The sequence below is a fragment of the Schistocerca piceifrons genome, chromosome 2 (genome assembly GCF_021461385.2).
Source record: "Schistocerca piceifrons isolate TAMUIC-IGC-003096 chromosome 2, iqSchPice1.1, whole genome shotgun sequence".
Classification (NCBI taxonomy): domain Eukaryota; kingdom Metazoa; phylum Arthropoda; class Insecta; order Orthoptera; family Acrididae; genus Schistocerca; species Schistocerca piceifrons.
In genome coordinates, this window is record NC_060139.1 from 416,057,141 (window position 1) to 416,081,940 (window position 24,800).

At 44.8% G+C, this 24,800-nt stretch overlaps 1 protein-coding gene across 2 annotated transcripts in view; it reads left to right on the top strand.

Moving 5' to 3' along the window:
* LOC124777539 (cell wall protein DAN4-like) overlaps nt 1-24,800 on the top strand; it is a 39,670-nt gene that overhangs the window by 13,352 nt on the left and 1,518 nt on the right. The window contains exons 4-5 of one of the 2 annotated variants that reach the window (XM_047252991.1): nt 9,787-9,916; nt 21,167-21,217. In XM_047252991.1, the coding sequence (XP_047108947.1) occupies nt 9,787-9,916; nt 21,167-21,204 (168 nt within the window). In that variant the 3' untranslated portion in view covers nt 21,205-21,217. The remainder of the gene's footprint in view (nt 1-9,786; nt 9,917-21,166; nt 21,218-24,800) is intronic. The other variant, XM_047252992.1, reaches the window with a different exon arrangement.

Here is a 24,800-nt window from a genome sequence, read left to right on the forward strand (position 1 = left end):
GGTGTGCGGGACCGTAGCCCAGCTTCATGGAGACGGTTGCGAATGGTCCTCGCCGATACACCAGGAGCAACAGTGTCCCTAATTTGCTGGGAAGTGGCGGTGCGGTCCCCTACGGCACTGCATAGGATCCTACGGTCTTGGCGTGCATCCGTGCGTCGCTGCGGTCCGGTCCCAGGTCGACGGGCACGTGCACCTTCCGTCGACCACTGGCGACAACATCGATGTACTGTGGAGACCTCACGCCCCACGTGTTGAGCAATTCGGCGGTACGTCCACCCGGCCTCCCGCATGCCCACTATACGCCCTCGCTCAAAGTCCGTCAACTGCACATACGGTTCACGTCCACGCTGTCGCGGCATGCTACCAGTGTTAAAGACTGCGATGGAGCTCCGTATGCCACGGCAAATTGGCTGACACTGACGGCGGCGGTGCACAAATACTGCGCAGCTAGCGCCATTCGACGGCCAACACCGCGGTTCCTGGTGTGTCCGCTGTGCCGTGCGTGTGATCATTGCTTGTACGGCCCTCTCGCAGTGTCCGGAGCAAGTATGGTGGGTCTGACACACCGGTGTCAATGTGTTCTTTTTTCCATTTCCAGGAGTGTATTTACGTGTCGTGAACATCGTTCCTGCACTAATGTGTTGCAGAATATTGGAACGGACGTCTTAACCCTGCTACCTCTCTTAAAAAATGTGTTCACATATTATCTAAAGACACGGTATGTTATTAAAATTTATTATATTTTTAAATGCAGGTTTATATTTTACAAGATCAAAAAAATTTACAGTATTACATGCCAACACTCTCAACAATGATGTAAGTTCTACCAGTCTGCGCAAAAAGTTCTGAACTCCACGTGATTTTTTTTTTTCTCCTTAGACCGAATCAGCTGAACAGCTTGCACAGTGTCATTTGGAGTTTCAGTATCTGAAACATTTTCTGAATCAGACGAATAATGAATGTTGTCATCACTAGTGTAATTTTCTCCTTCAGAAATATTCTTATCGGTGTCAGGTGCATTTACTAATGATTCCAATTGCTCATCAGAAACAACTGGTTTTGTCATGATAGCCATCCAGAAATTACTACGATAGATACCTGAACTGAGTCTGCACACAGCAGCTGATGAGCAAATGAGTGTTAATTCCTAAAGGACCAAACTGCTTAGGTCATCGGTCCCTTGACTTACAAACTACTTAAACTAACTTATGCTAAAAACAACACACACACCAACATACGCCCGAGGGAGCACTCGAACCTCTGGAGGGAGGGGCCGCGCAATCCGTGAGATTGTGCCTCTAGCCACGCGGCCACTCTGCACGACTAACAGTTGATAAAATGTAACTATTAGTTATAATGTTCAAATATTGTAGAACGCAATCAGCGACTTGCATTCTTGCGTATTCTTCGCACATTCCAACAATAAAGAATCAGGTATTTACCTCGTCCTGAAAAATCGTTAAGTATAGAGAACAGTCATGTAGCCAAAAATAGTTGACTATAATATTTGTGCATTCTGTGAAGTTTTAACCCCCCCACCGGGTCATATTGGCCCCATGAACGCAAGTGTAACAAATAATTAAGTTTTAGCGAGGGGTAGAAAAGTAATTTTTATTAATATTTTGAGTCTCAAGGTATTTACAAGGCATGGAGTTTGGAACAATACCAATTGAACATTAAGAAGTTGAAGGGTTAAGGCAGCTGCTGAAAACGCAGTAAGCCAGGAAACAATGTTCATGGCACGTAGACATCTGAAGATGGTGTGAACATAAAATAAACGTACTCTCAAAAACTTTTGTTTCGAGGCATAGTTTGCTGGCATGGAGTGTCGGAATAGGAGTGTCACCCGTATCGATGCGTCACCGAAAAAAGATTAACATCAGCGGTTATAGTTTTGGCTTTATGCAATACGAACGCTTTTGTCCGTCAGGTGACGAGTCTGCCCGCGAGGGTCAATATGTATGTGAGTGAGGCCCGCGGATAGTTAAAGGTTACCCATGCTGGCTATAAGGGTTGCATTTTTACCGAGTGAAGCATGGAACCGTAAGATCCTACAATAATCTCTAATACACTCCTGGAAATGGAAAAAAGAACACATTGACACCGGTGTGTCAGACCCACCATACTTGCTCCGGACACTGCGAGAGGGCTGTACAAGCAATGATCACACACACGGCACAGCGGACACACCAGGAACCGCGGTGTTGGCCGTCGAATGGCGCTAGCTGCGCAGCATTTGTGCACCGCCGCCGTCAGTGTCAGCCAGTTTGCCGTGGCATACGGAGCTCCATCGCAGTCTTTAACACTGGTAGCATGCCGCGACAGCGTGGACGTGAACCGTATGTGCAGTTGACGGACTTTGAGCGAGGGCGTATAGTGGGCATGCAGGAGGCCGGGTGGACGTACCGCCGAATTGCTCAACACGTGGGGCGTGAGGTCTCCACAGTACATCGATGTTGTCGCCAGTGGTCGGCAGAAGGTGCACGTGCCCGTCGACCTAGGACTGGACCGCAGCGACGCACGAATGCACGCCAAGACCGTAGGATCCTACGCAGTGCCGTAGGGGAGCGCACCGCCACTTCCCAGCAAATTAGGGACACTGTTGCTCCTGGGGTATCGGCGAAGACCATTCGCAACCGTCTCCATGAAGCTGGGCTACGGTCCCGCACACCGTTAGGCCGTCTTCCGCTCACGCCCCAACATCGTGCAGCCCGCCTCCAGTGGTGTCGCGACAGGCGTGAATGGAGGGACGAATGGAGACGTGTCGTCTTCAGCGATGAGAGTCGCTGCTGCCTTGGTGCCAATGATGGTCGTATGCGTGTTTGGCGTCGTGCAGGTGAGCGCCACAATCAGGACTGCATACGACCGAGGCACACAGGGCAACAACCGGCATCATGGTGTGGGGAGCGATCTCCTACACTGGCCGTACACCACTGGTGATCGTCGAGGGGACACTGAATAGTGCACGGTACATCCAAACCGTCATCGAACCCATCGTTCTACGATTCCTAGACCGGCAAGGGAACTTGCTGTTCCAAAAGGACAATGCACGTCCGCATGTATCCCGTGCCACCCAACGTGCTCTAGAAGGTGTAAGTCAACTACCCTGGCCAGCAAGATCTCCGGATCTGTCCCCCATTGAGCAAGTTTGGGACTGGATGAAGCGTCGTCTCACGCGGTCTGCACGTCCAGCACGAACGCTGGTCCAACTGAGGCGCCAGGTGGAAATGGCATGGCAAGCCGTTCCACAGGACTACATCCAGCATCTCTACGATCGTCTCCATGGGAGAATAGCAGCCTGCATTGCTGCGAAAGGTGGATATACACTGTACTAGTGCCGACATTGTGCATGCTCTGTTGCCTGTGTCTATGTGCCTGTGGTTCTGTCAGTGTGATCATGTGATGTATCTGACCCCAGGAATGTGTCAATAAAGTTTCCCCTTCCTGGGACAATGAATTCACGGTGTTCTTATTTCAATTTCCAGGAGTGTATGTTGCAAGGGATGTCAGTCATATTTTCGTCGCTTGAGCTATCACTTCTTCCATGAAAAGCTTAACCATCCACTTGATATTTCTCTCATTAAAGACTACTGGTTATGAGGCAGCATTATTCCCATTCCGTGCTCCTGGGTGAACCCAAACTCCACCAAAAAATTTTAGGAAGTTATTCAAGTACATTTTCAGTGACTTTGGGTAAAAGAAACCCGTGGTTTCTGATGCCTAGTTGCAAGTAATGTAATTATGACTGCTGTGGTTACCTTAATTGGCTTTTGTTTCTGTGAAAATATCTTGCAACAGAAAGATAGCCTGTAATATACGACTACTAAAGTGTTCAACGCAGAACATAAATTATAGCAAAACCGTCAAAGGAAACGCACTCTGCTTAGTTTGCCATCTTTGCGATTACAGCTCTGGAAAGCACCCCACTCTACTATTGCTTTCAGGAGAGTCCATACTCCAGATGTCTGTAGACCAACTCTTTCCTGGCACACCTCATCATAGTGCCTTGTATCCTTTTTAACGTACACCTCGGGTGACGAAAGCCATGGGATAGCGATTGGCACATATACAGATGGCGGTAGTATCGCTTACACAAGGTATAAGAGGATAGTCCATCGGAGGAGCTTTTCTCAGAAGATTCATGAGAAAAGCTTTCCGACGTGATTATGACCGCGCGACAGCAATTAACAGACTTTCAACGCGGAATTTTAGATGGAGCTACACCCATGGGGAGTTCCATATCGGAAATCGTTAGGGAATTCAGAAATCGTTTGGGAATTCAATAGTCCAAGATCCACAGTGACAATAGTGTGCCGAGAATACCAAATTTCAGGCATTACCTCTCACCACGGACAACGCAGTGGGCGACGACCTTCACTCAACGACCGAGAGTATTGCTCAGCAGTGTGGGATCCGTACCAGGTCGGGTTGCCGGAGGCGATAGAGAAGATCAAAAGAAGAGCAGCGCGTTTCGTCGCAGTGTTATTTGGTAAGCGTGATAGCGTCACAGAGATGTTTAGCAAACTCAAGTGGCAGACTCTGCAAGAGAGGCGCTCTGCATCGCGGTGTAGCTTGCTCGCCACGCTTCGAGAGGGTGCGTTTCTGGATGAGGTATCGAATATATTGCTTCCCCCTACTTATACCTCCCGAGGACATCAGGAATGTAAAATTAGAGGGATTGGAGGGCTCACGGAGGCTTTCCGGCAGTCGTTCTTCCCGCGAACCATACGCGACTGGAACAGGAAAGAGAGGTAATGACAGTGACACGTAAAGTGCCCTCCGCCACACACCGTTGGGTGGCTTGCGGAGTATAAATGCAGATGTAGATGTAGATGCAGAGAGCAGCGACGTTTTCGTGAGTTGTCAGTCCTAACAGGAAACCAACTCTGCCCGACATTACCGCAGAAATCAATGTGGGACGCACGACGAACCTATCCGTTAGGACAGTTTTGCGAAATTTGGCGTTAATGGGCTGCATCGTCAGATAACCGACGCGAGTGCCTTTACTAACAGCACGACACCGCCTGCAGCGCCTCTCCTGGGTTCGTGACTACGTCGGTTGGATACAAGGCGTGGTCTGTTAAGATGATTCCCGATTTCAGTTGGTAAGAACGGATGGTATGGTTAGTGCAGCGGAGAACCGCGAATCCATGAACACTAGTTGTGAACAAAGCACTGTGAAAACTAGTAGCGACTCCATAATGGCATAAGCTATCTCTGCATGGGATGATCCGGGTCCTCTGTTCAAAACGAATGGATCATTGACCAGAAATGGTTATGTTCGGCTATTAGGAGACCATATTCAGCCGTTCACAGATTTCATATTCCCAAATAAAGGCGAATTTTTTATTGATGTCAGTACGACATGTCACTGGGCCACAACTGTTCACGATTGAAGAACTTGCTTGACAGTTCGAGCGAATGATTTGGCTTTCCAGACCGCCCGAAACGACGCTCATCGAACATTTATGTGACATAATCGACAGGTCAGTTCGTGCACAAAATCTTGCACTTGCAACCTTTATGCAATTACCGACATCAGCATGGCTTACTATTTCTACAGGGGTTTCAACGATTTGCTGAGTCCATGCCATGTCGAGCTGATGCATTAATCCGGGAGAAAGTACGTCCGATAGGGTGCTAGGAGGTATCGCATGACTTTTGTCACCTCTGCTGCAAACCCGAGGCAGAACCGGACCAACAGTTTCCAACAGGAAAGATCTTGAGTGAAAGGAACAACTTTGTTTCCACATAAGACATTTAGCTCATGCCGTCGACTTTTTTAGTTATGTTCAGACATCTTTAGTGCAGTACAGATCCAACCATAAATCAGAGTAACGAGCCACCGGGGACAACTGTAATCACTGACACTAAAATATAAAATATCCATGAATAGTTTGCGTTATTTAGTGGATGCAGTTCACGTCCGCCACGTTACATTCCCATCTCTCCTATTTGACGTAGTATCATAACCTGCTGGTTTATAGATTCATAACGCGTAGTACTGTTGTTTGCAAGGGAGGGAAGTGAACCACACACGGATCGTACGCTCGAGTCGCGTGAAGGGCCTTTGGTTTTCTGTACATGGCAGGCAGAATGGCGATTTTAAGTGGTTTCAAATCTCAGCCAAGGAAATACTTCAGGCGCGTTGTATCTTATGTATTTGACACCTATGTGCCTTACTACTGCTATCACATCAGACAAAACTTCCCTATCATAGAGGCCTTCAATGCACTCTTTCCACCTATCTCATCTCTCCTGCTGGCCGGAGTGGCCGTGCGGTTCTAGGCGCTACAGTCTCGAGCCGAGCGACCGCTACGGTCGCAGGTTCGAATCCTGCCTCGGGCATGGATGTGTGTGATGTCCTTAGGTTAGTTAGGTTTAATTAGTTCTACGTTCTAGGTGACTGATGACCTCAGAAGTTAAGTCGCATAGTGCTCAGAGCCATTTGAACCATTTTTTCCTCTCTCCTCTGCATTTCTAAATGGAATTCCCATATGCTCTTCTTTAAATTTTACTGAAGGTTGTTCTGACATTTCTATATGCTGAGTTAGTCCTTCCGACAACCGTTTCGTCTTCGATTTTGCCTTAATTTCCCTGCACTTCCTATTTATTTTGCTCCTAACTGACTTGTATTTCTGTATTTCTTAATTTCTGTGAAAATTTTTGTACTTCCTTCTTTCGTCGATTAGCTGAAGTATTTCATCTGTTAGGCGTTTTTTCTTCACAGCTCCTTTCTTGCTTTTGCGGCACTCTTTCCAAATTCTGTGATTGCCCTTTTTCAGATGTCCATTCCTCTTGAACCGAACAGCCTACTGGGCTATTCATTATCGCAGAATATATAGGCTCAGAGCACTTCAAGCGTGTGTCTATATTCCTTTTATCTTCATATTCTCCTTCTTTGTGCATTGATTCTTCCTTACTACTCTCTTAAATTTCAGCCTCTCAGCCTATAGCGTCATAAATTGTCTTACCATAATAACAGTTCAGGCACCTTCCTCGAAGGTGCAGATTTTTTGCGCGGAACTGTAAGTGATGTACGAGATTGGTGGACATGTTAGTAGTTCGTTCGGCGGTGTGAGGCGATGACGGACGTTTCCATAATTCCATTCCAACATGCGTAAAGATCAGTCAAATTATAATACATCCATTAATTGCCTGAAAGGTGACTTGTTCGCAGTAACTGTAGGAAAGTCATCGAGTAAAAGTGAAGTGAAATCTGGCTTTTTTCAACGATGTGTTATAGGCACTCTGCTGTTCTCAATCCATATCAAAGATTTAGGAGACAATCTGTCTTACATGTCTCGCAGCCGATGCTGTCGTTTACCGTCTCGTAAAATCATCAGTATATGAAAACCAACTGCACATTTCGCCAAGATACCTGGTGCGGAAAATGTGGATTAGCTCTAAACAATGAGAAATATGAGTACTAACAGGAATCACTTGAATTTCGGTTGCACGATAAATTGCACAAATATAATGGAAATCGAAAGGATGTCAGTTCAACTAAACACTTGGGGATTACTATTACTGACAACTTGAACTGCAACAACGACGCAGATAATATTGTAGAAATAACCAACCAGAGAATGCGTTTGGTTGGCAGAATGCTTAGAACATTCAACAAATCTACTAGACTGCCTGCACTACGTTTGTCCGTCCTCTTCTGAAGAATTGCTGCGCTGTGCTGGATCCTTACCAGAGAGGACTGACGGTGTATATCGGGAAAGTTCAAAGAAGAGCAGCTCGTTTTGTATTATCGGAAAACTGGGGAGTGTGTACCGCGCATATCATAACCGAGTTGGGGCGGCAATCATTAAAGGCATTTGCCGTTACTGCGGTATCTTTCGATGAAATTTCAGTCACCAACTTCCTTCTCCTAAAGAGAAATATTTTGTTGACGCCCAAACCTACATAATGAAAGTGAGTAATAAAAGGAGAGAAATTAGAGCTAGCCAGAAAAGCTATAGGCGTTCTTTTACCCCGCGCGGTGTTCGAGAGTAAAACGGTAGGGAAATATCCTGAAGGTGATTCGACGAACCTCCTGCCACGAAATGAAGTGTGAATTGCAGAATAGTGATGTAGATGCAGACGTACATGGTCGCAAACTGGATGCATGTTGCTTTTGGCTGACTCGTATCCTGCCATAGGCATCTCCCGAAGTGTACCAGGACTCATAAAACCGAGCGGCCTCAAGACCGGGAGTTGATCGTCTCCATGCACGGATTGTTACAACCTGCGAACTCATCGGCCACCCTTCTCATTAACACGATGTTGCTCACGAGTCTAGGCACTGTCAGTATCCCGGATCGAAGTTACCACTGCACAATCTCGACAAGTGTCACGTGAAAAGCCTATTGTCTTCACGTCACAGCTGCTATACATATGAGGGGTGTTCAGTAAGTAACGCAGCACGCTTTTTAGAAATACAGGTAAGCTATATTCAGGATTTCAATACGCAATATTATTCCCCACCCTCTCGGCACAAAACCATATTTCGACATAAGCTCATTTCAACTCCTTACTGGGAGCGCCTGTATACCAGGTATGCTGCCACTACGCTGGTGACGTCGGAGTCAACGTATTACTGCGTCAGTAACCTCACCATCGTCTTCGTACTGCTTCCTGCGGTGTGCATAACTCACTGTGGCAAACGGATGGAAATGGGAAGGTGAGGGGTCGGGACTACGGAACGGAAAACAGTCCAATGAAGTTTTGTGAGCTCCTCTCGAGCGCGCACAGTTACGTGAGGCCTTGCATTGTCATAGGAAAGGAGAAGACCCTTTGCATTTTTTGTGGTGACGAACACACTGTTCTCATTTCTCCAGTTTTCTGAGTATGGGACAATCCACTTCAGAGTCGTCCGTTTCACCATGAGGGAGGACACGAAACAGACTGTCGGCATGACTTTACCGTCTGAGCGTGCCACTTTGTAATTTTTCTTAGGAGGAGAGGTGGTGTGACGCCACACCATGGATTGGCGTTTTGTTTCCAGTTCACAGTGATAAACGCATTTTTAATCGCCCGTGACGATGTTCGACAAATAATTGTCATGATCATTCTTGTAACGCTTAGGTAATTCCGCACAGATGGTCCTGCTTGGCAACGAGGAACTCAGCGGGCACACCCTCTTGAGAACTCAAACTGCTGGGCGAGCGTGTCAGCACTACCAACAGACACGTCCATCTAAGCAGCGAGATGTTTGGCTGTGATCTTTCGACCACCTCGAGTAAGAGTGTACGCACGTTCCAGCAGTGAGGAAGAAATGTGTGCGGCCGACTGACACGCGGGAGATCGGACAGGTTTACCAGACCTTGCAGTAATGACAGACGCCGCGCCCATCTAACTGCGCTTACGCTCACTGTCATCTATTAATATCTGCGATGCTCTGGTTTTCCGCCAATAGAAACTCTGTAACAGCTCTCTGCTTGGAAGGCACATCCGTTACAGGCGCCATTTTGAAGGCTACGAATAGCGCCACCACCTATCGGAACTTCATGAAGCTATATGGACTGAAGCGGAAATATTCCACGATGCCGCACAACAAATTCCGCATTTTTGTAACTGAAATTGGATGAGAAAATAAATGGGTGGCATCACTCACTGAACGCCCCTCGCAGATCAGTTATTCATGAGTGCACTTTTTTTAATTTGCTGGGTTTATCGCTTTATAAGTTGTATGATACATATTCGGGTTTTGGCGCTGATAAATATGATTGCATGATAACGCAAACAACAGTAGTAAACACACGGAAAACCACTGCTGAGGGCCCCTGTGGTGAGCAGGTGGAGTCGGCGGACGCGGTGGAGCAGGGCTCGGAGCGGCAGCCCGGCGGCTACCGGCTGGACGTGGAGCAAGCGGCCAGCTACTCGTGCGGCGGCGGCGAAAGCGTCTCGCTCACCCTCACCCTCACAGGTGAGGCCGGCGCGGCGCAGCGCAGCCCACAGCAGCCAGGCACTTGTTGCGCTAGCAACAGGTGTCGCCAAACAGCATGTCGCCCCACACACTTGGCGTTATAACGCTTTCAGAGTGACCGGTGGAAACTATCCACCACGTCACGTGGCACTCACTATTATCTACTTTCAGGATGTTTTACTTGTCGATATTACTGTCAGGTCTGCATCCGGATCTAATAGCGCCTTGACATAACGGCGGACCTATTATACGCCACGGAAATCCAACAGCGCGAGCCCCACAAATCGTTGCTCCTAGCCCCTTACACAAAGTGAGGGTACAGAGCCCCAGGATGAAAGTTGGTAGAAACGCTAGTGAGTATCTGTATATACATATATATATATATATATATATATATATATATATATATATATATATATATATATATATATATATATAGGGTGTTACAAAAAGGTACGGTCAAACGTTCAGTAAACGTTCCTCACACACAAACAAAGATAAGATCTTATGTGGACATGTGTCCGGAAACGCTTAATTTCCACGTTAGAGCTCATATTCGTTCCGTCAGTATGTACTGTACATCCTCGATTCACCGCCAGTCGGCCCAATTGAAGGATGCTAATGTTGACTTCGGTGCTTGTGTTGACATGCGACTCATTGCTCTACAGTAAGTATCAAGCACATCAGTACGTAGCATCAACAGGTTTGTGTTCATCACGAACATGGTTTTGTAGTCAGTGAAATGTTTACAAATGCGGAGTTGGCAGATGCCCATTTGATGTATGGATTCGCACGGGGCAATAGCCGTGGCGCTGTACGTTTGTATCGAGACAGATTTCCAGAACGAAGGTGTCCCGACAGGAAGACGTTCGAAGCAATTGATCGGCGTCTTAGGGAGCACGGAACATTCCAGCCTATGACTCGCGACTGGGGAAGACCTAGAAGGACGAGAACACCTGCAATGGACGAGGCAATTCTTCGTGCAGTTGACAATAACACTAATGTCAGCGTCAGAGAAATTGCTGTTGTACAAGGTAACGTTGACCACGTCACTGTATGGAGGGTGCTACGGGAGAACCAGTTGTTTCCGTACCATGTACAGCGTGTGCAGGCACTATCAGCAGCTGATTGGCCTCCACTGGTACACTTCTGCGAATGGTTCATCCAACAATGTATCAATCCTCATTTCAGTGCAAATGTTCTCTTCACGGATGAGGCTTCATTCCAACGTGATCAAATTGTAAATTTTCACAATCAACATGTGTGGGCTGACAAGAATCCGCACGTAATTGTGCAGTCACGTCATCAACACAGATTTTCTGTGAACGTTTGGGCAGGTATTGTTGGTGATGTCTTGATTGGGCCCCGAGTTCTTCTACCTACGCTCAATGGAGCACGTTATCATGATTTCATTCGGGATACTCTACCTGTGCTGCTAGAACATGTGCCTTTACAAGTACGACACAACATGTGGTTCATGCACGATGGAGCTCCTGCACATTTCGGTCAAAGTGTTCGTATGCTTCTCAACAACGGATTCGGTGAGCGATGGATTGGTAGAGGCGGACCAATTCCATGGCCTCCACGCTCTCCTGACCTCAACCTTGTTGACTTTCATTTAAGGGGGCATTTGAAAGCTCTTGTCTACGCAACCACAGTACCAAATGTAGAGACTCTTCGTGCTCGTATTGTGCACGGCTGTGATACAACACGCCATTCTCCAGGGCTGCATCAGCGCATGAAGGATTCCATGCGACGGAGTGTGGATGCATGTATCGTCGCTAACGGAGGATGGTATCCTGTAACGAAGTGTTTGAAGTCACGCTGGTACGTTCTGTTGCTGTGTGTTTCCATTCCATGATTAATGTGATTTGAAGAGAAGCAATAAAATGAGCTCTAACGTGGAAAGTAAGCGTTTCCGGACACATGTCCACATCACATATTTTCTTTCTTTGTGTGTGAGGAATGTTTCCTGAAAGTTTGGCCGTAACTTTTTGTAACACCATATATATATATATATATATATATATATATATATATATATATATATATATATATATATACCGTGGTCCATTGATAGTGACCGGGTCAAATATCTTACGAAATAAGCATCAAATGGAAAAACTACAAGGAACGAAACTCATCTAGCATGAAGGGGGAAATCAGATGGCGGAATGGCTGGCCCGCTAGATGCCGCTGCCATACGACTAAAGGATATCAACTGGGTTTTTCAAAATAGGAACCCCCATATTTATACATATTCGTGTAGCACGTAAAGAAATATGAATGACTTTGTGGAATCTCTTTTGCGGTTTGTGATAGATAGCGCTGTAAGAGTGACAAACATATGGCTCACAATTTTAGACGAACAGTTGGTAACAGGTTGGTTTTTTAAATTAAAATACAGAACGTAGGTAGGTTTGAGCATTTTATTTCGGTTATTCCAATGTGATACGTGTACCTTTGTGAACTTATCATTGCTGAGAACGCATGCTGCTACACCGTGGTTACCTGTAAATACCACATTAATCCAATAAATTCTCAAAATAATGTCCGTCAATCTCAATACATTCGGCGTTACGTGTAACAACATTCCTCTTAACAGCGAGTAGTTCGCCTTCCATTATGTTCGCACATATATTGACAATGCGTTGATGCATGTTGCCAGGCGTTGTCGGTGGATCACAATAGCAAATATCCTTCAACTTTCCCCACAGAAAGAAATCCGTGGACGTCAGATCCGGGGAATGTGCGGGCCATGCTATGGTGCTTCGAAGAGCAATCTGCCTGTCATGAAATACGCTATTCAATACCGCTTCAACCGCACGCGAGCTATGTGCCGGACATCCATCATGTTGGAAGTACATCGCCATTCTGTCATGCAGTGTAACATCTTGTAGGAACATCGATAGAATATTACATATAAAATTAGTATACATTGCATCATTTAGATTGCCATCGATAAAATGGGGGCCAAATATGCTTCCTCCCACAATCCTGCACCATACATTAACCCGCCAAGGTAGCTGATGTTCCACTTGTAGATTTTCCGTTTCCCAGTAGTGCATATTATGCCGCTTTACGTTACCGCTGTTGGTGAATGACGCATCGTGGCTAAATACAACGCTTGAAAAAAGTCTGTCATCGTCCCGTAATTTCTCTTGTGCCCAGTGGCAGAACAGTACACGACGTTCAAAGTCGTCGCCATTGAATTCTTGGTGCATAGAATATGGTACGGGTGCAACCGATGTTGATGAAGCATTCTCAACACCGACGTTTTTCAGATTCCCGATTCTCGCGCAGTTTGTCTGATACTAATGTACGGATTAGCCGCGATAGCAGCTAAAACACCTACTTGGGCATCATCATTTCTTACAGGTCGTGGTTGACGTTTCACATATGGCTGAACACATCCTGTTTACTTAAATAACGTAACTATGCGGCGAACGGTCAGGACTCTTGTATGATGTCGTCCAGGATACGCAGTAGCATACATAGCACATGCCCATTGGGTATTTTGATCACAATAGCCACACATCAACACGATATCGACCTTTACCCCAATTGGTAAACGGTCGATTTTAACACGGGTAATGTATCAAGAAGCAAATACCGTCCGCACTGGCGGAATGTTACGTGATACCACGTACTTATACGTTTGTGACTATTACAGAGCCTTCTATCACAAAGCGAAAAAAGTGGTCCAACTAAAACATTCACATTTCTTTACGTACTACACGAATATGTAAAAAAAAATTTGGGTCCCTATTCTAAAAAACGCAGTTGATATCCGTTTGTCCTAAGGCAGCGCCATCAAGCGGGCCAACCATAGCGCCATCTGGTTTCCCCCTTCAAGCTATACAAGTTTCGTTCTTTGTAATTTTTTCGCTTGATGCTTGTTTCATGATTTATTTGGTCCGGTCACTATCAATGGACCATCCTGTATACAGGGTGTTACAAAAGGTACGGCCAAACTTTCAGTAAACATTCCTCACACACAAATAAAGAAAAGATCTTATGTGGACATGTGTCCGGAAACGCTTAATTTCCACGTTAGAGCTCATATTCGTTCCGTCAGTATGTACTGTACATCCTCGATTCACCGCCAGTCGGCCCAATTGAAGGATGCTAATGTTGACTTTGGTGCTTGTGTTGACATGCGACTCATTGCTCTACAATAAGTATCAAGCACATCAGTGCGTAGCATCAACAGGTTTGTGTTCATCACGAACGTGGTTTTGTAGTCAGTGAAATGTTTACAAATGCTGAGTTGGCAGATGCCCATTTGATGTATGGATTCGCACGGGGCAATAGCCGTGGCGCTGTACGTTTGTATCGAGACAGATTTCCAGAACGAAGGTGTCCCGACAGGAAGACGTTCGAAGCAATTGATCGGCGTCTTAGGGAGCACGGAACATTCCAGCCTATGACTCGCGACTGGGGAAGACCTAGAAGGACGAGGACACCTGCAATGGACGGGGCAATTCTTCGTGCAGTTGATGATAACCCTTATGTCAGCGTCAGAGAAGTTGCTGCTGTACAAGGTAACGTTGACCACGTCACTGTATGGAGGGTGCTACGGGAGAACCAGTTGTTTCCGTACCATGTACAGCGTGTGCAGGCATTATCAGCAGCTGATTGGCCTCCACTGGTACACTTCTGCGAATGGTTCATCCAACAATGTATCAATCCTCATTTCAGTGCAAATGTTCTCTTTACGGATGAGGCTTCATTCCAACGTGATCAAATTGTAAATTTTCACAATCAACATGTGTGGGCTGACGAGAAACCGCACGTAATTGTGCAGTCACGTCATCAACACAGATCTTCTGTGAACGTTTGGGCAGGTATTGTTGGTGATGTCTTGATTGGGCCCCGAGTTCTTCCACCTACGCTCAATGGAGCACGTTATCACGATTTCATTCGGGATACTCTACCTGTGCTGCTAGAACATGTGCCATTACAAGTACGACACAACGTGTGGTTCATGCACGATGGAACTCCTGCACATTTCAGTCGAAGTGTTCGTATGCTTCTCAACAACGAATTCGGTGAGCGATGGATTGGTAGAGGCGGACCAATTCCATGGCCTCCACGCTCTCCTGACCTCAACCCTCTTGAATTTCATTTAAGGGGGCATTTGAAAGCTATTGTGTACGCAACCCCAGTACCAAATGTAGAGACTCTTCGTGCTCGTATTGTGGACGGCTGTGATATAATACGCCATTCACCAGGGCTGCATCAGCGCATCAGGGATTCCATGCGACGGAGTGTGGATGCATGTATCCTCGCTAACGAAGGGCATTTCGAACATTTCCTGTAACAAAGTGTTTGAAGGCACGCTGGTACGTTCTGTTGCTGTGTGTTTCCATTCCATGATTAATGTGATTTGAAGAGAAGTAATAAAATGAGCTCTAACATGGAAAGTAACATGTCCACATAACATATTTTCTTTCTTTGTGTGTGAGGAATGTTTTCTGAAAGTTTGGCCGTACCTTTTTGTAACACCCTGTATATATAATGTCGTGATTGACAGACTCGTCACCGACCATCCCAAAACTGCTAAGGATACAAATTTTAAATTTGGAGTGTATGTGGATCTTATGTTGTAAGCATTGTTTAAGAAAGGGCTTTTCGAACTTTCACTCCAAAAGGGGTGAAACCTGGAATGAAATGCCTGTAATGTCGCTGTTAAGGCAATTTTGGAGCAAGAACTTGGAACATTGTATTCGGTTTTTGGGATAGGAATAAGAAGCACGTGTTTCAGCATTTTTCTAAATTCAATCACTAACGGGATAAAATAGAGGCTGAAAGCTTTTCTGAAAGTAAATCATTATTAAAGAACTACTTACGCATTTTTAAAACTACCGCTCTGAAAATCGGTGTTTACTTCTCTGTTAGAAAAAAAAGTAACGTGTTTCAACGATTTTGGAGGTTTCATCCCAGGAGTGAAATAGGAAATGAAAGTTTTGTGAAATTATTTCATTATGAAAACATTTTCAAAGATAAATCTATGCAAATGAGTATTTGGCGTCTCTGTTATAAATACACAAGAAGGTTATTCACTGTTTTTTTTTTAATGTAATCACTAAATGGTATGAAATAGGGGATGAGAAAGAAAGAAGAAATCTTATAAAAGATTTTTAAAGCTATATCTATGAAAATGGCTGTTTCATTCCTCGGTTAGATATAAGGTAATATGTATTAGAGGTTGAAAGTTTCCACGGAAATACCGCCAAAAGGACGAATAAATCATGATTAACAAAAATCTTGGACTCCTGCTACCAGGATCGCTTTTTGGTGAGAAGTACGTTCGGGAAAGAAGATGCTTCCTTGGCCTTAATTAGCGTGAAAAGTTTGTGTGTTGCAAATTGTAAGCAACGTAAAAATTCGATCAAAGGAGAACAGAAATAACAAAATTCTGTGAGACCATACAGTCTACGCGAGCGAAGCAGCGGGCGCTATAGCAGTTAATTAAAAACAGTCTAGATTGCGAGGCACTTATTTTAATAGATGACAGGTTTCGATCATCACATGATCATCATTACATTCATGGACAATGGCTGCGCACGCGCATCTATCTGGTTAAAGGTCTGAAGATGTCCATGTGATGAACGAATCCAGTCACCTTGCAATAAATGTCTCTCGAGATCTAGCCTGTTTTACAATGAATTTCAAAAATTAGACTGTGATCGCTGACATTCTTAAACAATGTTTTCAAAAATGGTTAATCTCATTATAATATTAGCTGGTTGTCTAATTTCCAGTGCTTCGTTTAACACACAATCCCAACAGCGAAACGATAGTTGCCCCTGTGTCTCGAATCCTTCGAAATTAGACTGACAGATAACATTATACTGAGAGACAAGGGCTACATAACATTTAAAAAAGAAAACGGGATTTTACTCTGTCGGCAGAATGTATCGATCCATATATTCGCTAGCGATTCGTCGTTTCTATTACTTGCACCATTATTTCTTGGTTTGCTCACTTTTTGTTAAGGGGCAGAATTGATGATTTCTGACGCACACGTTGTTGGGCTTCCGTGGCATATAATAGGGCCACCGTTATGGGTAAGACCAATCTCTGGCGAAATTAGCAAATATTCTGTCATAGTGTGCGTGTAGGATCCAGGTATCATTACATTTAGACCTATAGTATAGCGATTCCATTTTAAACAGTTACACTATCCGCAAACACTTCGAACACTGATGCTCACTCTCACGTTGCAAATACAATACGCTAGAGTTGGAGTACACACACTCCGTCCCGGGGGTGGCGACATCTGCCCACCCTTTAAATTAACCATGCTAAACATGTTAATAACCATCTGGACCTTTCGCCGATGCGACACGCAGGCACGAAACAAGAAAGCAGAAGATTCATGTTCGGTAATTTCCTTGATTAGTGCACACACATTAACCTGTTCCTTTGAACCATCATCTACTCCCCCCCCCCTTCCCCCAGTCATGATTCTACCCTTATTATACATACTAAAATTTGCATAAAGTGTTTCTGGTATATGTATGAAGTTTTTCAAGATTGTTTACAAATCATACATGATTATTCTCATAAACGTAATTGTAAAGGTCTGCAGAAACAGATATTCTTCTCGCGAATGCAGACGTTTATCAGTAGTTTCACCAGCAAAACGTCGACCTTTACCCACTGCAGCGATAAATATAGAGGACAACGTTACGGAAACCGCGTGTGCTTCACGTATTGTTTCACTGCTTTTCATCGTTACGTAGTTACTTGGCAGATTTTATAGATTATAGAACAGTTATTAGTTCCTTCTTCTTATCTATTGTTCGAAGATGACCACTGGCTGGGCGGGACCTGTTGCGACATTTTAAAATTTGCATATGATTTTTCGCAAGAAATATGAAAGAAATAAAGTAATGTAAGTCAATCACTCCAAAACGGTATTCTCTTTATTCTAAGCACGTAATAGATTTCCGTCATGGTCTTTCGACCTATTCAAAGTAATTGTTTTCCGGGAAGACATTTAGTATTGCTGCGCAGGATGTCTTCTAATGACCATTGCTAACGAAATTGTAATTAAACCAGTAGATTGTCTTAAGATTATACTCTCATAAGCGATAACGGTACGACTGGGGAATGTATTTAATAGCGAACTGCTTTGTTGTCTGAAGTTTTTTGTTAAATGTAGCATTACGTCCGCTGGTTGATACGGGCTCCAATTTCTGTGTAGGTAGATTTTAGTTTCTTGTCTACCACGGCTAATATACCACTTCCTTTTCCCATTTGCCTACCCTTGCAGTTTTTCTGCACATATCCCACTACTGACAATTTCGAGTTTTAGACACTTTTCTGCACCTTGATTTGCGTGAACTCTAATGCTTCGTATGAACACTTCAAAAACTTGTCCGTTGTTGCAGAAGCATCGGCATTTAATCATTATAATATTAATAGTCTCATCAGCCATGAGCACGTACGTTCACATCGATGAACACAAATTAACAGCTGCAGGTTCTTTCTTAGAGGAACGACTAATGAACATATATGGGAACAGTATTTATTTTATTTATTTATTCATTTTACCTCATTGGATTACATCGGACCAGGGTTTGACACCAGAGTTACCTAAGATATAATACAAATTTTAATGTGGGAGATAGTAATAAAAGAGGATTAAAAGAAATGAAAATGTTCTCGATATATGTGGAGACAATGTGAATAAGCAGTACTGACTCAAGATTAATAAAGTTACTATTGGCAGTAGTTCCACTACCGCTGAACTTGCTGCTCCACTAAAACACACATCAAAAAAAGTTTTGCGTCACCCCGGTTCCAAGAACTTATGAAGATAGACGTTGACTGTGGACACTGTATCACAGACACAGTCCCTTTGACTGTTCAGAGATGCCACTAAACCCGCCGAAAGATGTAAACAACCATGCACGTACAGCGCTAATTATACGAAGGGGGTCCGACAGCCCGTCAGTTCCAGTTATTCGACCAGGAAGGAGGTGCACAGCTCATGTTGTCTGTAGTTCAACCATGACTAGACGGTCAATACCGCCGTTCGATCGCGTCTGCATTGTTACTTTGTGCCAGGAAGGGCCCTCAACAAGGGAAGTGTCCAGGCGACTCGGAGTGAACCAAAGCGATATTGTTCGGACACGGATGAGATACAGAGAGACTGTAACTGTCGATGACATGCCTCGCTCGGGCCACCCAAAGGCTACTACTGCAGTGGATGACCGCTATCTACGGATTATGGATTCGAGGAACCCTGACAGCAACGCCATCATGCTGAATAACGCTTTTCGTGCTGCCACGGGACGTCGTGTTACGACTCAAACTGTGCGCAATAGGCTGCATGATGTGTAACTTCACTCCCGACGACCATGACGAGATCTATCTTTGCAACCACGACGCCATGCTCGACAGCTCAGGACTGGCATAACGTTCTCTTCACCAAAGAGTGTCGCATATGCCTTCAACCAGACAATCGTCGGAGACGTGTTAGGAGGCAACCCGGTCAGGCTAATGCCTTAGACACACTGTCCAGAGAGTGCAGCAAGGAAGAGGTTCCCTACTGTTTTGGGGTGGCACGTGGGGCCGACGTAAGCCGCAGGTGGTCATGGAAGGCGCCGTAACGGCTGTACGATACATGAATGCCATCCTCCAACCGATTGTGCAAGCATATCGGCAGCATACTGGCTAGGCATTCGTCTTCGTGAAAGACAATTCGCACCCCGATCGTGCACATTTTGCGAATGACTTCCATCAGGATTACGACATCGCTCGGCTTGAGTGGCAGGCATGCTTTCCAGATATGAACGCTATCGAACATGCCTGGGATTGAAAGGGCCGTTTTTGAACGACGTGACCCATCAACCACACTGAGGGATCTACGTCGAATCGCTGTTGAGGAGTGAGACAATTTGGGCCAGCAGTGTTTTGATGAACTTGTGAATAGTATGCCACGACGAATACAGGCATGCATCAATTGAAGAGGACGTGGTACTGGGTATAAGAGGTACCGGTGTGTACAGCAATCTGGACCACCGTCTCTGAAGGTCCCGCCGTATGGTGGCACAACATGTAATGTGTGGTTTTCATGAACAATAAAAAGGGCGGAAATGATGTTTACGTTGATCTATATTCTGTATAGGTTCCAGAACTCGCAGAACCAAGGTAATGCAAAACTTTTCTTGATGGTTGTAATAATAATAATCGTAGTAGTTGTTGTTGTTGTAGTAATAACAGAGTGTCAATACAAAAAGTGTTTATACATGTAGAAAATTTATATATTTTAACATAGCGAGTCCTGAGGCAGGCAGATTTACGTAGACTGAACTAGCCAAGAGAATCCGAAAACGAGGAAGATCTACTTGGAAATAAGTACGTAAAGATGTAAGAAATGCTACAGGCACAAAGGTAGACATTACTGTTTCTTCAGAATATTTGTCGTTAACAGCCTTTTGGGACAGGATATGCTGTTCGGTTTTCTGAGCTCAGTGATGGAGCGTATCAGAAAGGATTTTTCTCTTGTTATTCATACAAGAGCAATATATGGGGGACAGTATACAGTGTACGGAAGTCTCTGCGTCTGTCTGCTCGCAGCCACGATGCTGAGCGCATGATGTCAAAGATGACCGAAGAGTCGAACGTCACACATGTATCGAACAGAAGCGTTCACAACAAATTCCAGGCGACGTGTGCTTTCCTGAGAGGGACCTTACTGAATAACACCACTGTAAACAACAGTGGGAAATATAGCCATAGATACAAAGTGTTTCCTATTTGAGAATTTCTTTCATGCCAGTTGTATGTGGAATAACTTCTTGTAACATAGGATAACCTATTTAAGAGTTTTATTGAGACTGTACCTATTTACTGTTATGGACATATGAATTCATTGACTCCCTAAGGAGTCAACTGAGATCCTGGATTTGCTACAACAAACCTGAAACATCTCTTACGTTCTTTTCGTCGGATTTTAGATTCACGTGGTGATTTACTCCTTTCCTTATTTTTAATTTTCTGTGCTGACAAGCTATACATAAACGTGGTAGTTCAATTTAGGTTTTTGAAAAAAAAACTTTCTATGTAAAACAAATTGTCTGCATAACTAGTAGATACCGAATTATTTGTAATATCATCGATCTTTGCACCCGACAACAACTAGTGAGAGATAAGCTTTGAGGTGAAACCAACTGTTACATCATCGTAGTATGGGAAAAAGACATTAATTTTAACATTTTCTCATGCCCACAGCTCCTGTGTTACCGCTTCCAAGTATTGGCAAACTGTAAGAAGAGGTTAAAGGTAAGTAGTAGAGCACTTGCAAAACATATTTTCACTTCTCTTTATTTTCTAAGTTTACTTACCAACATTTTATATACACTCTCAATCACACCTTGGACTGTACTGTAAGTAAACAGTATAAAATCTTATCTAAAGAACTATTACTAGACTATCTTTATAATTGGAATAATAAAACTTTCTTCGAGGATATACACTATGTAGTCAAAAGCATCCGGACCCCTGGCTGAAAATGACTTAGACGTTCGTGGCGCCCTCCATCGGTAATGCTGGAATTCAGTATGGTGTTGTCCCACGCTTAGCCTTGATGACAGTTTCAACTCTCGCAGGCATACGTTCAATCAGGTGGTTTCTTGGTGAATGGCAGCCCATTCTTCACGGAAATCTGCACTGAGGAGAGGTATCGATGTCGGTCGGTGAAGCCCGGCACGAAGTCGGTGTTCCAAAACATCCCAAACGTGTTGTATAGGATTCATGTCAGGACCCTGTGCAGGCCAGTCCATTACAGGGATGTTGTTGTCATGTAACCACCCCGTCACAGGCTGTGCATTATGAACAGGTGCTGGATCGTGTTGAAAGATGCAATCGCCATGTCCCAATTGATCTTCAACAGTGGGAAGCAAGAAGGTGCTTAAAACATCAGTGTACGCCTGTGCTGTGATAGTGCCACGCAAATCAACAAGGGGTGCAAGTCCCCTCCAAGAAAAACACGACCAAACCTTAACTCCACCGCCTCCGAATTTTACTGTTGGCAGTACACCCGCTGGCAGATGACGTTCACTTGGCATTCGCCATACCGATACCCTGCCATCCGATCACCACGTCGTGTACCGTGATTTGTCACTCCACACAACGTTTTCCCACTGTTCAATCATCCAATGCGTACGCTCTTCACACCAAGCGAGGCGTCGTTTGGCATTTACCGGCGTGATATGTGGCTTGTTAGCAGCCGCTCGACCATTAAATCCAAGTTTTCTTCCCTCCCGCCTAACTGTAATAGTACTTGCAGTGGATACTGATGCAGTTTGGAATTCCTGTGTGATGGTCTGGATAGATGTCTGCCTATTACACATTTCGACCCTCTTCAACTGTCGGAGGTCTCTGTCAGTCAACAGACGAGTTCGACCTGTACGCTTTTGTGCTGTACGTGTTCCTTCCCCTTCACGTTTCCACTTCACTATCACATCGGAAACAGTGGACCTAGGGATGCTTAGGAGTATGAATATCTCGCGTAAAGAAGTGTGACACAAGTGACGCTCAATCGCCTGACCACGTTTGAAATCCATGAGTTCCGCGGAGCGCCTCATTCTGCTCTCTCACGACATCTATTGACTACTGAGGTGGCTTATACGGAGTACCTGGCAGTAACTGGCAGCACAATGCATCTAATATGAAAAACGTATGTTTTTGAAGTGTCCGGATACTTTTTGATCACGTAGTGTATGAATAACTCAGCACGATATATTCGGTGTAACGGCTTACATAACTGTGACAAATGGTTCAGCAGTAATCTTTCGATACAGCAAGCAACCATGAAAAACTTCACACTATAAATGTGCGAATACATGCACAACTGCACCAGCGTCATATTTTTCCTACGTAATTATGCTTCTCAGTAGACCATATAATACATAAATTCCGGGAATAACTCTCCCAGTGATCTGAAAGACGTAAATAATTTATATTAAGTAGTTTATGAGATTTTGCTTTAGTTTTGCCAACTTTCCAACACGATAACAAAGCTCTGATGGCCATCTTTATCGTGAGGCATAAATACACTGCTCAGCCAGAACATTATGACCACAGACCTGCCGGCCGAAGTGGCCGTGCGGTTAAAGGCGCTGCAGTCTAGAACCGAAAGACCGCTACGGTCGCAGGTTCGAATCCTGCCTCGGGCATGGATATTTGTGATGTCCTTACGTTAGTTCGGTTTAACTAGTTCTAAGTTCTAGGAGACTAATGACCTCAGAAGTTGAGTCCCATAGTGCTCAGAGCCATTTGAACCATTTGAACCACAGACCTGCTATCGATATGACTGATTCCAGGCGATGGCAGCGTCACCTCCCGTGGAATGACTGCTAGTCAGAGACACGCAAGGCCCATGTAGTATCAGTGAGCGCGCTGTCCGTTTGCAGAATGGGGAAGGCGCACGATCTATCTGATTTTGACCGAAGGCAGATGGTGATGGCCCGGAGACTTGGCACGAGATTCCTAGAAACTGTCGCGTGTTCGGGCAGTGCTGTGGTAAGTGTCTTCAGCACGTAGGTTGGACGGCCACTACTAGTTACAGATGTTGGACGTCGTAGGCTGGGCAGTCTGGTAAATCACGACAGGCGGCGAACTGTGGCAGAACTAACATCAGACTAGTGCTGGGTGGAGTACATGTGTTAAAAACCATTCAACAGCCTAGATCGCATAAAATATTTGTTTATGTAAGACAGCCAGTTTCAACAAACTTTGCTGTCATCTTCAGGTCTTAAACTTTTTGTTGTAAAACATGTTCATTTTACGCTGAATCTCACCAACACTTCAAGTGGATAAAAATTAGCACATTATAAATGTTTGTTATTGCTAAAATGTTTAAAACGCCTGGCATCTTGTGCGTGAAATATTTCGGCGATGACAAATCGTTATAAAGTGCTTATTTATATCCACTTGACACCTTGTTCGTGAGGTTTCACAACAAAAAGGTTTGGAACCGATCGTCTTAAATAAAGAAATATTTAAATATTGTATATGGCCTTGGCTGTTGAATAGTTCAGTACTCTCAAAATCAGAAAATTGGGAGTATACGTGTGTCTGAATACACAGTGCGCAATACTTATAATAATGGGCCTCTTCCGCCGACGACACATGTATGTGATAATCTCTTAAATAAAGAAATATTTAAATATTTCATGCGGTCTTGGGTGTTGAATGGTTCAGTACTCTCAAAATGAGAAAATTCAAAGTGTGTCTGAATACAAAGTGCACCGAACACTCCTAATAATGCACCTCCGCAGCCAACGACACATGTATGTGATAATTAATGATAACACCACAACACCGACAACTACGACTGAAATGGGCACGTGACCATCGGCATTGGACGTTGGCGCAGTTTCACAGCGTTGTATGATCTGATGTATCCCGATACCTTCACCATGCCGAAGGGAAAGCGTGAATCCGTTGTCTTCTAAAGGAACCGCTCCTTCATTGCGGGATTGAGACGAGCTGGCGGCGGCTCCTTTGAGCTCCGTGGAACATTCACACTGGCATTCATGGGCCCAGTGAGGCTCGCGCAAGGCACCATGACGTCCACGGAGACTCGTACACTGGTCGCACACCACGTACACACCTTCATGGTGAGCATGTTTCCCAACGGCAATGTCACTTTTCAGTAAGATAATGCGCCATGTCGCAAGGCCTAGAGTGTGAAGAAATGGTTCGAGGAACACCATGGAGAGTTCTAATTAAAGAACTGACTCACAGCTCGCCAGTACTGAGCCTAATCGAACACATCTAGGATGTGATTGAACATGGCGTCAGTTCATCCCCCCCTCCCCGGAATTTACGGGAATTAGGCAAGTTGTGTGAACAGTTGTGG